At 47.0% G+C, this 12,500-nt stretch overlaps 1 protein-coding gene across 1 annotated transcript in view; it reads left to right on the forward strand.

Annotated features, from left to right (window-relative positions):
- Positions 1–12,500, forward strand: part of plekha7b (pleckstrin homology domain containing, family A member 7b) — a 106,953-nt gene that overhangs the window by 55,506 nt on the left and 38,947 nt on the right. The window contains 4 exon segments of the mRNA XM_080529855.1: positions 6,443–6,554; positions 8,930–9,040; positions 10,244–10,316; positions 11,578–11,678. Of these exon segments, the coding sequence (XP_080385981.1) occupies positions 6,443–6,554; positions 8,930–9,040; positions 10,244–10,316; positions 11,578–11,678 (397 nt within the window).

A 12,500-nucleotide genomic window follows, 5' to 3' on the forward strand; every position in this document is an offset into this window, starting at 1 on the left:
ACAGGAACACACAAGCACACACACTCCACAGAGGAAATAACACTGGTGGTGGATTCCTTTCATGTTCCAAGTGAACAATGCAGGCGTCTGGTAGCAGGAGAGGCAGAGAGGGAGGTCAGACTCTGTTTCCTATCGTAACTACGCACTTACACTCTATGGAAGAGCTTTCTGTTCAGTGGACCCCCTCTCAGAACTACAATAATGTGGCCTGGGGTGGTCCAGTGGTCTTGCACCGCGGTCTACAGTGCACACATATGCCCATGTCGGTCGGCATGGGTTCAAATCCGGCCCATGCCCTGCTGACATGCCCTCTCCTCCTTACTTTCCTGTCTGTCTTCACTACATCTGTCTAATAAAATGACAAATATGAGTGGGACTGCCCCAATCAAAATAAGGGGAAAAAAAAAGAACTCCAATATTCGAACGGAGGAACTGTATGGTTCAGCGATCTGATGCCATGATGGATGAGAGTCATGATTCGAAGGTGTTTCGCTTTCACACTCGTTTCAGATTTAGTTGGGGCCGCTTTGAAGTTAAACTACAGCCTTTAACACTAGGACAGCCGTGCCTATTTCACCTACTCTTAGCGCCGCCTCTGGGGGGTCGAATGACCATAGTCTTAAGAATGGGAAGACCACCAGTTGGCACCTCTTGTAAATGAGCCTACCTCCTACCCGGAAAAACTGCAAAAAAACTGCTTTATACTAGCTTAGCCTGATGTGATTTTGAAAATGTAAGGATACTGGGGTGGTAGAACGCACATATCTAGGAAAAGTCATGAAAGGAGGGTCCTGAAATTTGATCGAGTGCCAAGGTATAACATGTTTTTGTAGTGTTTAATGTCTCTATACATCCCAGGCCTTGTGTGGTTTGTGGCTCCCTGCCGGCTGGGAGGCTGTGTGTGTGAGTGATGGCCAGCGTGCACGGCGGTGTGTAGGCGGCACTTTCACGGCTGTCTGGGTGTCACAGGGCTTTGAACCTCTGAGTGAAACTCCCCCTACGCACACTCAGAAACACCACTGACACACACAGAGAGTGTGTTTTTAAAGGTTGATCAGTGCATATCGCCCCCAAAGGATTAACAGCATTCTGGTGAACAGTCAGTGGGTAGAACCATTAGTGACAGACCACTCTGGTACCGTAAGTAGTTGTCACTGTTACAGCAAGAACCCTAGAGACACTGGTGTCAGGTGTGTGTGTGTGTGTGTGTGTGTGTGTGTGTGTGTGAGTGTGTGTGTGTGTGCGTGCATGCGTGTGTGTGACTGTGTGTCTGTGAATGTGTGTCTGTGGGTGTGTGTGTGTGTGTGTGTGTGTGTGTGTGTGTGTGAGTGTGTGTGTGTGTGTGTGTGTGTGTTCATCCATAGCGTGTTGTGTACTGGATAGCCTTGGCCATATTAATCATGAGTAACGAGTGCCATGTTGAATGCTCAGATGTCAGTGTTGTGTTGCAGCCTTGCCCATTTTGACAGCCAGGCTGGCCTGTCAGTAACACAGCTTGGATTTCAGCAGCTAGCCACCCAGCTAGCCACCCAGCTAGCCACCCAGCTAGCCACCCAGCTAGGCCCCCAGCTAGCCCCCCAGCTAGCCATTCAGCTAGCCACTCAGATCCCACCCACACCCACAGATAGTACTCAGCTCAGCAACTCCAGTTATAGCGTGTGTGCTATCAATAAGGAAGCACTGCAAATACACCCACTGTACCAAATATGTCTAATGTGTCTGACACACTGATTTGTCCTTACTTCGCTTTACAAAGTGTTAAGAAGGAGGAACCCCTCCATGCCTTTAGTCATAGTCATAGTCAATTTATTTAAACACGCACCAAACTACACCGGTTTAGGGTGCCCTGGGCGCGGACTCTAAACAACAGAGAATAAAGAACATAGACACAGCAAGACGGGTAAGGACAACAAAATAAACATGGAGGACATGTTCTCCAACATTCATAACCGGCGGCGGCGGTTGTGGCGCAGGAGGGAGCCGCCGTCTAATGATCGTAAGGTTGGCAGATCGGCGGTTCGAGCCCCGGCTGGCCACATGTCGAAGTGTCCTTGGGCAAGACACTGATCTCCAAATTGCTCCCAGTGAGCGGGCTTTGGAGCAGCAGAAAAGGTGCTATATAAGTGCAGTCCATTTACCATTATAACCTCACATGTTCAAAGACAGACCTCCATACCACATACAACACATTGATGCCTAACCCTTCTTGTCCTTACATGACCATGAGAGAGAGAGGGTGTTTACGTTCATTGGTTGAGGTATAATACCTATTATCCTTTTATTAAAAAATCAATCATCATTTTGCAGCTGTTGTTGATGGTGATGGAACAACATCATCATATTCTTTGAAGGGCACAACATCCAGTCTGCTTAGAGAGAGCCGCCTCCATGCTACGTCCATAAGCGTCACCTGGACGTATTAATATAGATATAACCGTTCAGTATGCAGGGCGACACCGTGATTAAAAGGGCAGCACATTTCTCTTGATTCCCCTCGGGAGTGTTTGACCCTGCTGGGGTTGTTCCAAAGTGACAGTTGGAGGTGACGCACATTCCAGCCACAGGCTAGGCTAGTATCTGAGTCGCTGTGAGACACAATGGGGCGGCTGTGGCGCAGGAGGTAGAGCTGCCGTCTAATGATCGCAAGGTTGGCAGATCGGCGATTCGATCCCCAGCTGGCTGACATGTTGAAGTGTCCTTGGGCAAGATACTGAACCCCAAATTGCTCCCAGTGAGCGGGCCAGCACCTTGCATGGTAGCTTGCCGCCATTGGTGTGTGAATGTGTGAATGAGAGGCCGTTGGAAAGCGCTTTGGATAAAGCTGCTATATAAGTGCCCATTTACCATACCAAGTCGGCAAGCGACTGAATGTTCAGACTTTTATATTCTGAAAATTTTAAATAAATGTCAACGTTGTTGAAAGTCAATGACACACTCGCTAGTCATCTAACACAGCTTGTTTTGTGAGCCTGCTAACAATGTAAAGTAGTGTTATAGTTAACTAGGTAGCAGTGGGGATTACTCACTGAATCCATTGCGTTTTGGCTTGACTAGCGAGTGCGTCATTGATTTTCAACAAAGTTGACATTTGTGACTGCTCCTGGTGTTTCTGGACACCTCTCGGAAATGAGAAAGACGTCAAATTCGTCTTTAAAGTTTTTTTGTTTTTTTTTTAATTTTCGTTTTTTTAGCTAACATTCAACTCGAAGATGTGAAGTACCCACTCGTTATTTTTCCGAACAGTTTTACGTTCATTAAATAAGTGTAATCTATAACACAATGACTTCGTTTCTTGTTGTTTGATGGGGATTCATTATCTTTGATGGGGATTTTCTGTGCTTAGTGATTTCCGGTGTAGCAACTTTCAAATACTCATGTCGTCTTCAATTTGTTTCCGATTTCAATGTATGATGCATCATTTGAAAGCTTACAATCTGTAGTTTAAGCACATGTAAAAAACTGAAAAATGATTTCGCCTACAGGTAGCCCTTTTCATTGGGCTGTGTCACATTTATTTACAGTACCAGTCAAAAGTTTGGACACATTTCCCCCGGTGTCATACGTCCGCTATCGTCATAGTGTGACACTGCTTTCCCTGAACTACCGTCAGCGTGGCTGTGACATACCAGCGTCATGTCCAGGGGGTGTACTTGTACATCAAAGCCACCTCACGCTACGGAAACAGGAGATGGGCCATTAGGCTCCAGAACCATTGGTTCTCAAGGCTACTTACTTACTGTCAGTGGCGCACTGAGCTACTGCGAGTTGTGCTGTCTGTCGTAAGACAACTATATAGTTACCCCTCACTTGTGTAGCTAAATACAACACGCAGGTTACGCCGACATGGTGTCCTCATCTAGAATGTGTTGTGTGTTGTACCCAGCACTCGAGTTGAGGGGGGATGAGGGGGGATGGCATCCCCCCTGAAATAAAAACAGTCAAAATCATCCCCCTTCTAAAACTGCCATCCCCCCTTTCCATCCCTTATGTCATTTTACCAATGAACGTGGTATTACTGCTATTTCAACATTTACTTTTGCGCATATTGAGTAAAATACTGTGGGCGAGGGAGGGGGCACGCACACATGCAATGACATTTTTACCAAGTCACTGACACTGAAGTCACTGAGGCTGTGGGGATGCTAAACTTATCCCCATATAATAAAAATCCATCATCCCCCCCTGATTTTCTTTTACAACTTGAGTACCGGTTGTGCTAGAATGCCCAGATAGATATACGGTAAGTTTCAGTACTTCTTACTGCTGTGTAAGGCATGGACAAGCACTTTTTAACACCACAAGTACACCAATCTGTTCTCGTCTCGATCGGCCTCCCCAAAGTGAGTATCACTGAGCGTTCTGTCAGATACTATATCGAGGTTATTGTTCATTATTGTTCATCCATTATTAAAGGAGTTGTGAGTCGCAGAAGCTATGCCTCAGTCATTTATTTGTGATTAAAAATCATTATTTCTTTATATCCTGTTTTTCCGGAATAATATGGTTAGAGGGCACATCCAGTCAGATGTTCAGTCTCCCATGCAACAGCCAGAGTGACAGACAGCCTCTCCTTAATGAATAGCTTGTTCAGCTGAAACCAGTTGCTAATAGCGGAGGCGTACACACACACACACACACACACACACACACACAGCCCTTCCTGTGTAGTAGAAACACGGAGTTATCCTTCCCTGGTAGTTTCCAGTAGCTATGTCTGGTGTGTGTATGTGTGGTGTGTGTGTCGCTGGTGTGTGTATGCCTGGTGTGGGTATGTGTGGTGTGTGTATGCCTGGTGTGTGTATGCCTGGTGTGTGTATGCCTGGTGTGTGTATGTGTGGTGTGTGTAGCTGGTGTGTGTCACTGGTGTGTGTATGTGTGGTGTGTGTAGTTGGTGTGTGTAGCTGGTGTGTGTGTCGCTGGTGTGTGTAGCTGGTGTGTGTATGTGTGGTGTGTGTAGCTGGTGTGTGTATGTGTGGTGTGTGTAGCTGGTGTGTGTAGCTGGTGTGTGTAGCTGGTGTGTGTATGTGTGGTGTGTGTAGCTGGTGTGTGTATGTGTGGTGTGTGTAGCTGGTGTGTGTACCTGGTGTGTAGCTGGTGTGTGTCGCTGGTGTGTGTATGTGTGGTGTGTGTAGCTGGTGTGTATGTGTGGTGTGTGTATGTGTGGTGTGTATGTGTGGTGTGTGTATGTGTGGTGTGTGTATGTGTGGTGTGTGTAGCTGGTGTGTATGCCTGGTGTGTGTATGTGTGGTGTGTGTAGCTGGTGTGTGTATGTGTGGTGTGTGTAGCTGGTGTGTGTAGCTGGCTGACCTGCTAACGGGCATTCCATGACTGCCTCGGATTCTTGCTTATCCTCCGAGAGCCAATCACCTTCAGTGTCCTTGAACTGTACTGGAATGTACCAACTGTGTACCTAACTCTGGGGGGGTATTTGAGGCCAGAGCTTGAGGTTCAATCAGAGGACCTCTGTGGAGAGAGAGTGCTGCTAGATGTTTAGTGACCTGGAAATTTCTTTTTTTTTTACACACAACTTTTTCCTGGATCCATAACAATGTGATGATGTCAGGAGGAAGTGAGGCGGGTGAGGGGGGGGGAGGTGGAAAGCATGAGTGCTGCTGAAGAGGGTGTTATCTGATTGATGTTACTATTATGCCGTTGTTGTCTGGAGGTCAGCACATACGTGTGTGTGTGTGTGTGTGTGGGGGGCTGGATTAAATGGATAGATCACACTAGGCAGATTGTATTTTCGGGCCCTACATGCATATTTTGATATTTGGTAAACAAACAACAACATGATTATTATGCTCATTAATTTAGTTAGGTATAGCTCATCTGTTTATGTTTCGGTGTTCATATGCAATTAGTTTGTTGTTTGTTGTGATTTATTTATAGAGGAACACGTAGCCCTATATTACACATTTAATTAATATGCATTTTACATTTGATTTGAATGTGTCTTATTGGATTAGATATTTAAATGGGAAAACGTACATTTACATGATGCTTTCTCCTGACTTTCAATGAGGTGAAGTCTAAATCAGGGAGGTGAAGTCTAAGTCCAGGGAGGTTGTAAATCCATTCTTCTGTTTTTTCTCCTTTACTGTTGACCTCAGGTGTGTTTGCACAAGCTTCAACAGAGAAAACAACCTTTCTCCTGAACAGTTTGTAATCGGTGATGTCAGATACATACGAAGACAAACGTCTCAAGATAACATGTCTGTATATACTGGACATACACTCTGGACATATACACTTAAGTGTTACCTGAGGGCCTGTAGAAAAGGCTACTACTGTTACAAACGTTTACAAATGGTTCCTATGGTTACAAGCCGTGTGACAGGAAGTTGTCATATCTTCCCTATCAGAAAGCTCAGCTCAGGACTATGTTGTGGTATTGAGGAACACCATCTCCATGTTGACCTCCTGCTGTGCTGCTCTCCTACAGGACAGACTCCCGCATGTCCAAGCCTCCGTCCAATCAGAGACCTCCCAGCATGGTCAGCGAGGCCTCCACCACTGTGACATCATCCACAGTGGACGCCACCTCTGGGTCAAAGGTGAGAAAACAAAACATCTCTCTCTCTCTCTCTCTGCCTCTCTGTCTGTCTCTCTCTCTCTGTCTGTCTCTCTGTCTGTCTGTCTGTCTGTCTGTCTCTCTCTCTCTCTCTATCTCTCTCTCTCTGTCTCTCTGTCTCTCTGTCTGTCTCTCTCTCTCTGTCTGTCTCTCTGTCTGTCTGTCTGTCTGTCTCTCTCTCTCTCTCTCTATCTCTCTCTCTCTGTCTCTCTGTCTCTCTGTCTGTCTCTCTGTATCTCTGTTTGTCTCTCTGTCTCTCTGTCTGTCACTCTCTCTCTCTCTCTGTATCTCTGTTTGTCTCTGTCTCTCTGTCTCTCTGTGTGCTTAAATTACTATCGTATTTTAAGGGTTATGAGGGGCCGTTAATGCTTGCGCTGGCAATTTGGATTAATCTCCACCTGAACACCCTCTCTCGTTTTCGACTAACGGACAGAGGCGATAATAGGTTAGTGATTTTTCGAGCCTAAGGAAACTCGATCTCCACAGTGGCTGGACATGGGCTCCAGTGCATCTATCACACTTTAGCTTAAAGGGTCTGGTAGAGGACCTGATTTATAAAAAGGAACCCGTGGTTTGAGGTTGAAGGTCATGGGTTTAGCATTGACAGTTGACACTGTGCAGCTACGGACCTGATATCCTTATCAGAACATAGAGGGGTCACACAGACCCATACAGATCTCCACATCTTCCAGGAGAGCATTCTGGGTAGGTGTCTCCCAGGTCCTGTGGTCTCTCCTCTCTTCTTCTCCTGTTCCCAGGCAGACCCCTCATCCCACAGGTATCTCTAGGGACACTGCTGATAAGCACATGACACCTGACCCTGTCTGTGAAGTGATTTAATGTCCCTTACCTCACTTACCCTCTCTGGCCCTGACTCCAGACGGCCGTCCCCAGAGCCAGACCCAGACCACCCCAGACCCGTCCTCTGACCTCGGCTGAGACTTTCACCACTAGGCGTGTAAGCACTGCTACCCTGTGGTGCCTCTGCCATTGGAACTGTGCATGTATTACTGTGCATGTATTCCCATACATGCATGTAGTCCCATATTACTTTATGTAATCTGTAGAAAGTCTGCATCGCATGGCTGAAAATCACTTGCTATCATCAGTGGCAACAAGTGTGGAAGTGAGAGTGTGTGAAAGGTGCTTTAGAATTCACTGGCTCCACTATGACTGGTTAATTCTTTCAGGAAAATATTTAGAGTTCACAATACGGTGGCTATTATGCCTAGAGAGGCTTTTATATATTTACAAAAACATTAAGCAGTTGAGTGACAGCCATCCTAGAACCTGAACAACACTCAGAATTCTGGGTAATGTGTGTGTTTGGCCGCCCAGTTTGTTTCAGTAATTTGTGTTTCATGTATTTCTGCCAGCTGTGGAGGAGAAAGTGGCAGATATACAGACACACACACACACACACACACACACACACACACACACCACACCGCACACGCACACACACACACTCTCACACACACACACCACACCACACACACACACGCACACACACACACTCTCACACACACACACACACGCCACGCACACACACACACACACGCACACGCACACGCACAGGCACCACACTCTCACACACACACACCACACACCACGCATGCACACACACACACACACACACACAAGTCGCAATGGAAACCTCACCGATCCAGATGCGAGAGAAACACTGTTGCTAGGACGCCATCTAATTTGGCTCAGTCAAGCATTCATCTGCAGTCATTAGTGAGATACAGAGGAGAGGCAAACCCAGCGAAGCGTGAAAGTATATGGCATTGTGCCTCATCAAATCTAAATCTGTATTCATTCCCAGGGCATTTCCCTTGTTAGTCAGTGTTTGTGTTCTGTCTTGATACTCTCAGATGTTCCTTTGAACGAGACTGGAGTGAAATCGTACGATGTTAATATTGTTAAATGATCTTCAGTAAGCAAACAGATCAATCATTGCAAACTGAGATATTGAGATACAATACGCCATATCTGATGATATCTTACATTACATCACTAACATTAGACGTTCTTACCATATAAATCTGACTGGAATACGATTCAATCTGGTATCGAAACTACCTTGCAAACTGCAGAGAAGAAACTGAACTGTGTCCTCACCTGACATCCTTGGCCTACTTATTCTGCTCTGCACTACTATTATTATTTGCCTACTAGCCCCCCTGCTATGAGTTGTGTGTAAAACCCCCTTTCCCCATCATTTCCACCCACCTCCTCTCCGCCGAGCCCCCTGGAGCTAATAGCAGATGTTGTTTGCCAAGCAGCAGCAGATATAAACCAGAGAAAACAGCCTTGTCATAATCAACATGTTTGTTTGTTTGTTTATTGTGCCAGCCGCAAGGCGCCAAGAGCGCTGGGAAGGTGCACAGCTTCGGGAAGCGCGACCATGCCATCAAGAGGAACCCCAACATCCCCGTGGTGGTGCGGGGCTGGCTGTACAAACAGGTGAGCGCCCTCCTGGGGTGGGGAACATCGCTGAAGGAAAATCTAGTTGTTGTTTTTCGCGAGACTTTTTTTTCGCGAGACTTCATAAAAATAAGCCTAGATTTTCCTTCAGTGACGTTGATGGAATACCCCCCCCTGGCCTGCAAATCTCAACCACCCAGGCTAGGGTTAGGGTTAGGGTTAGTTGTGGGCCCTCCACGCTAATATGCTAACTATGCCTAGGGTCATCCTTATGTTCCCTGGTACCTTAGCTCCCTCCCGAAAAAGGGTCCTCTGTTCCCCGGGTCCTATGTTCCCCGGGTCCTATGTTCCCCGGGTCCTATGTTCCCTGGGTCCTATGTTCCCCGCTCCCTAAGGTTCCCCACTCCCGAAAAAAGGGTCCTATGTTCCTCTGGGAACATAGAACCCGGGGAACATAGGTACGCTCCCCTATGCCTCATGCTAATATGCTAACTATACCTCAGAAAAAAAACACATCCAAATCTCAGCTAAACATGACATCATCATGTGACATTGTCCCGTGTCATTCTACAGAGGCCTCCCCATTCCCCACATTGCATAATGCAGGTTAACCGCTATCCTGGAGCCTGTCTCTCTAAAAGGCCAGTGAGGAGAGTTCAGGTGCAGTTAATCAAACGTTCGCTACACGCCACTCTGACCTTGTGGACTCTGGCTGAGTAAACAGAGAGCCGACACTGTCATCATCCCTCATCACCGACACCCTCTGTGGCTCTGCCTCAGCCTCTCTCTGTGGCTCTCTGTCGGCTTAGAGTCCCTAGCGACGGGCCGTTGCCCGGGCGATGTCTCTGAGTGTCCCGGTGGTATTATACACAGTGTGATCATCTTCTGTTGACTGATGCCCCCCCCCCCCATCCATGGCACCCCTGGGGGGTATTCCATCAATGTCGCTAAAAGGAGAATCCAGGCTTATTATAGAGATTTATAACTCTGGTAAGATTTATCAGAATAAGCCTGGATTTTCCTTTAGCGACGTTGATGGAATACCCCCCTGGCTTAACAACCCATGTTCCTTTGTTTTCCTTTATGTTTTCTTCCATTCAATTGTAAAACGGGTGCAATATTTCCCCAACTGTCATTATGGAATTCAAACGTGCGTTGAAATTATATTGAATATTAAAGCACTGATGTTGTCGCTGAGAGAGCTTATTAATAAAATTCATGTGTGTGTTTTTCCACCTCTAGGACAGCTCCGGGATGCGTCTGTGGAAACGCAAGTGGTTTGTGTTGTCGGACTACTGCTTGTTTTATTACAAAGGTGAGTGGTGATGTAACGCTGCGCTGGGGGGTTTGATTAAGAGCGATTAGGACGGTCGCGGGGAACATCGATTCGGCGATTAAATCACAGAGCCCGCCTCTTAACACTAGGACAGCCGGGGCCTATTTCACCTACTCTTAGCGCCGCCTCGGGGGTCAAATGACCGTAGTCTTTAGAGCGGGAAGCTGCTACTGACACACAAAGACCACTAGTTGGCGTCTCTTGGAAATTAGCCTGCCCTCCTACACAGAAAAACTGCAAAATAGCTTCATACTAGCTTATCCTGATGTGATTTTGAGGAAGATGTTGTAATGCTGCAGTTACCTCATGGCTATTCTCCCTCTTTCTCTTTCTCTTTCTCTTTCTCTCTTCCTTCTCTCCCCGCCGCCCCCAGTTACTAGACCAGGTCATGCCCTCTCTTTCTCTCCTCCTTCTCTCTTTCCACCCCCTACCCCTCCCACCGATAATAGGCAATATAAATACCGATCTATAATCTCTACCATTCCCTCCTGTTATAATGCTGATTGTGTCATATTATGATGACGTCGTGTTGCTAGGCTGCAGTGGTGTGTCTAACACCTCATAACACATCAGCTCCGTCCATCACAGTCAACACTAGATAAGCCCCCCCCCCCCCCCCACATGGGGAGAGAGTCTCCTTGAATCACCCTTGAATTACATCCCAACAATCACGCTGCTGCGCTCCCTACAGTCCCACTGCCTCTGTCTGTCTGCGGCAGAGTGACTCTGCGTCGATGAAGCAGTTATGGTTATGTCTGTTATGGCTAATTATGAATAGACTGTGAACGAGGGTAATAAAGATGGACAATACAGTTGGCAGCGGAGTGTGAGTGTGAGTGTGAGTGATGTGTGATAATGATGATGATTAGTGTGTGTGTGTGTCTGTGTGTCTGTGTGTGTGTGTGTGTGTGTGTGTGAGTGTGTGTGACTGTTTGTGAGTGTTGTGTGTGTGTGCCAGGTTTGTGAGTGTTTGTGATGATGATGATGATGATGATTATTAGCGTGTGTGTGCCAAGTTTGTGAGTGTTTGTGTATGTGATAATGATGATGATGATAATGATGATGATGATGATTAGCGTGTGTGTGTGTGTGTTTGTATGTATGTATGTGTGTGTGTGTGTGTGTGTGTGTGTGACTGTTTATGAGTGTTGTGTGTGAGCCAAGGTTTGTGAGTGTTTATGATGATGATGATGATGATGATGGTGTGTGTGTGTGTGTGTGTGTGTGTTCCCCCTCCCAGACAGCAGAGAGGAGACCGTACTCGGCAGCATCCCTCTGCCCAGTTACGTCATCGCCCCCGTTGAGACCGACGACCACATCAGCCGCAAGTACGCCTTCAAGGTGAGGCCGGGGTCAGGGGTCAGGGGTCGTACGTGGTCACAATGTCCAATACCTTCCTTTCTTTCTTTCTTTGCTGTGCCATTTTCTTTGTAATAAACCATATTGATTGGCTGTCTGTAGGTGCAATGTATCCCTCTCCCTCTCTCTCTCTCTCTCTGTCTCTCTCTGTCTCTTCCCCTCTCTCTCTCTCTCTCTCTCTCCCCCCCTCTCTCTCTCTCTCTCTCCCTCTCTCCCTCTCCCCTCTCTCTCTCCCCTACTTTCTCTCTCTCTCTCCCTCTCCCCTCTCTCCCTCTCCTCTCTCTCCCTCTCCTCTCTCTCTCTCTCCCCCTCTCCCCTTTCTCCCTCCCTCCCCCCTCTCTCCCTCTCCCCTCTCTCTCTCTCTTTCTCTCTCTGTGACACTAACTGAGAGCCAGTTCTGATCCCTCTGGTTGATGTCAGCCCAGTGGTCTCTTAGTAATAACTCACAACCTCCACATCACTTCTCTCCTTCAGAGCACACAAAAATGTCGTCCAAAAATGGCATTATATGGCATACCGATGTCTGCTAGCGTGTGAGATAGCTGTAGCCATTTTTTGGCCAGACGATTGTTTATCTTTATGTGATCCATGTACAGAATATATTTTAAGTTGAAACCAAGGGGAGCGTATATGACTGTGTAAAGCAGGGCTAGATGACTGTCTTAGCGCTGTCAGGAGAGAGAGGGTGACAGCAGCCTTGATTAATGCTGTGCGCTCTACTGACTGAACTGCTGTCAAAGTAGCCATATCAGATAACCTTCACCTGAACACGCTATCTTGAGATGAACGTCGTTATTCTCAATA

Source organism: Nansenia antarctica (assembly GCF_963989245.1).
Source record: "Nansenia antarctica genome assembly, chromosome: 4".
Lineage (NCBI taxonomy): Eukaryota > Metazoa > Chordata > Actinopteri > Argentiniformes > Microstomatidae > Nansenia > Nansenia antarctica.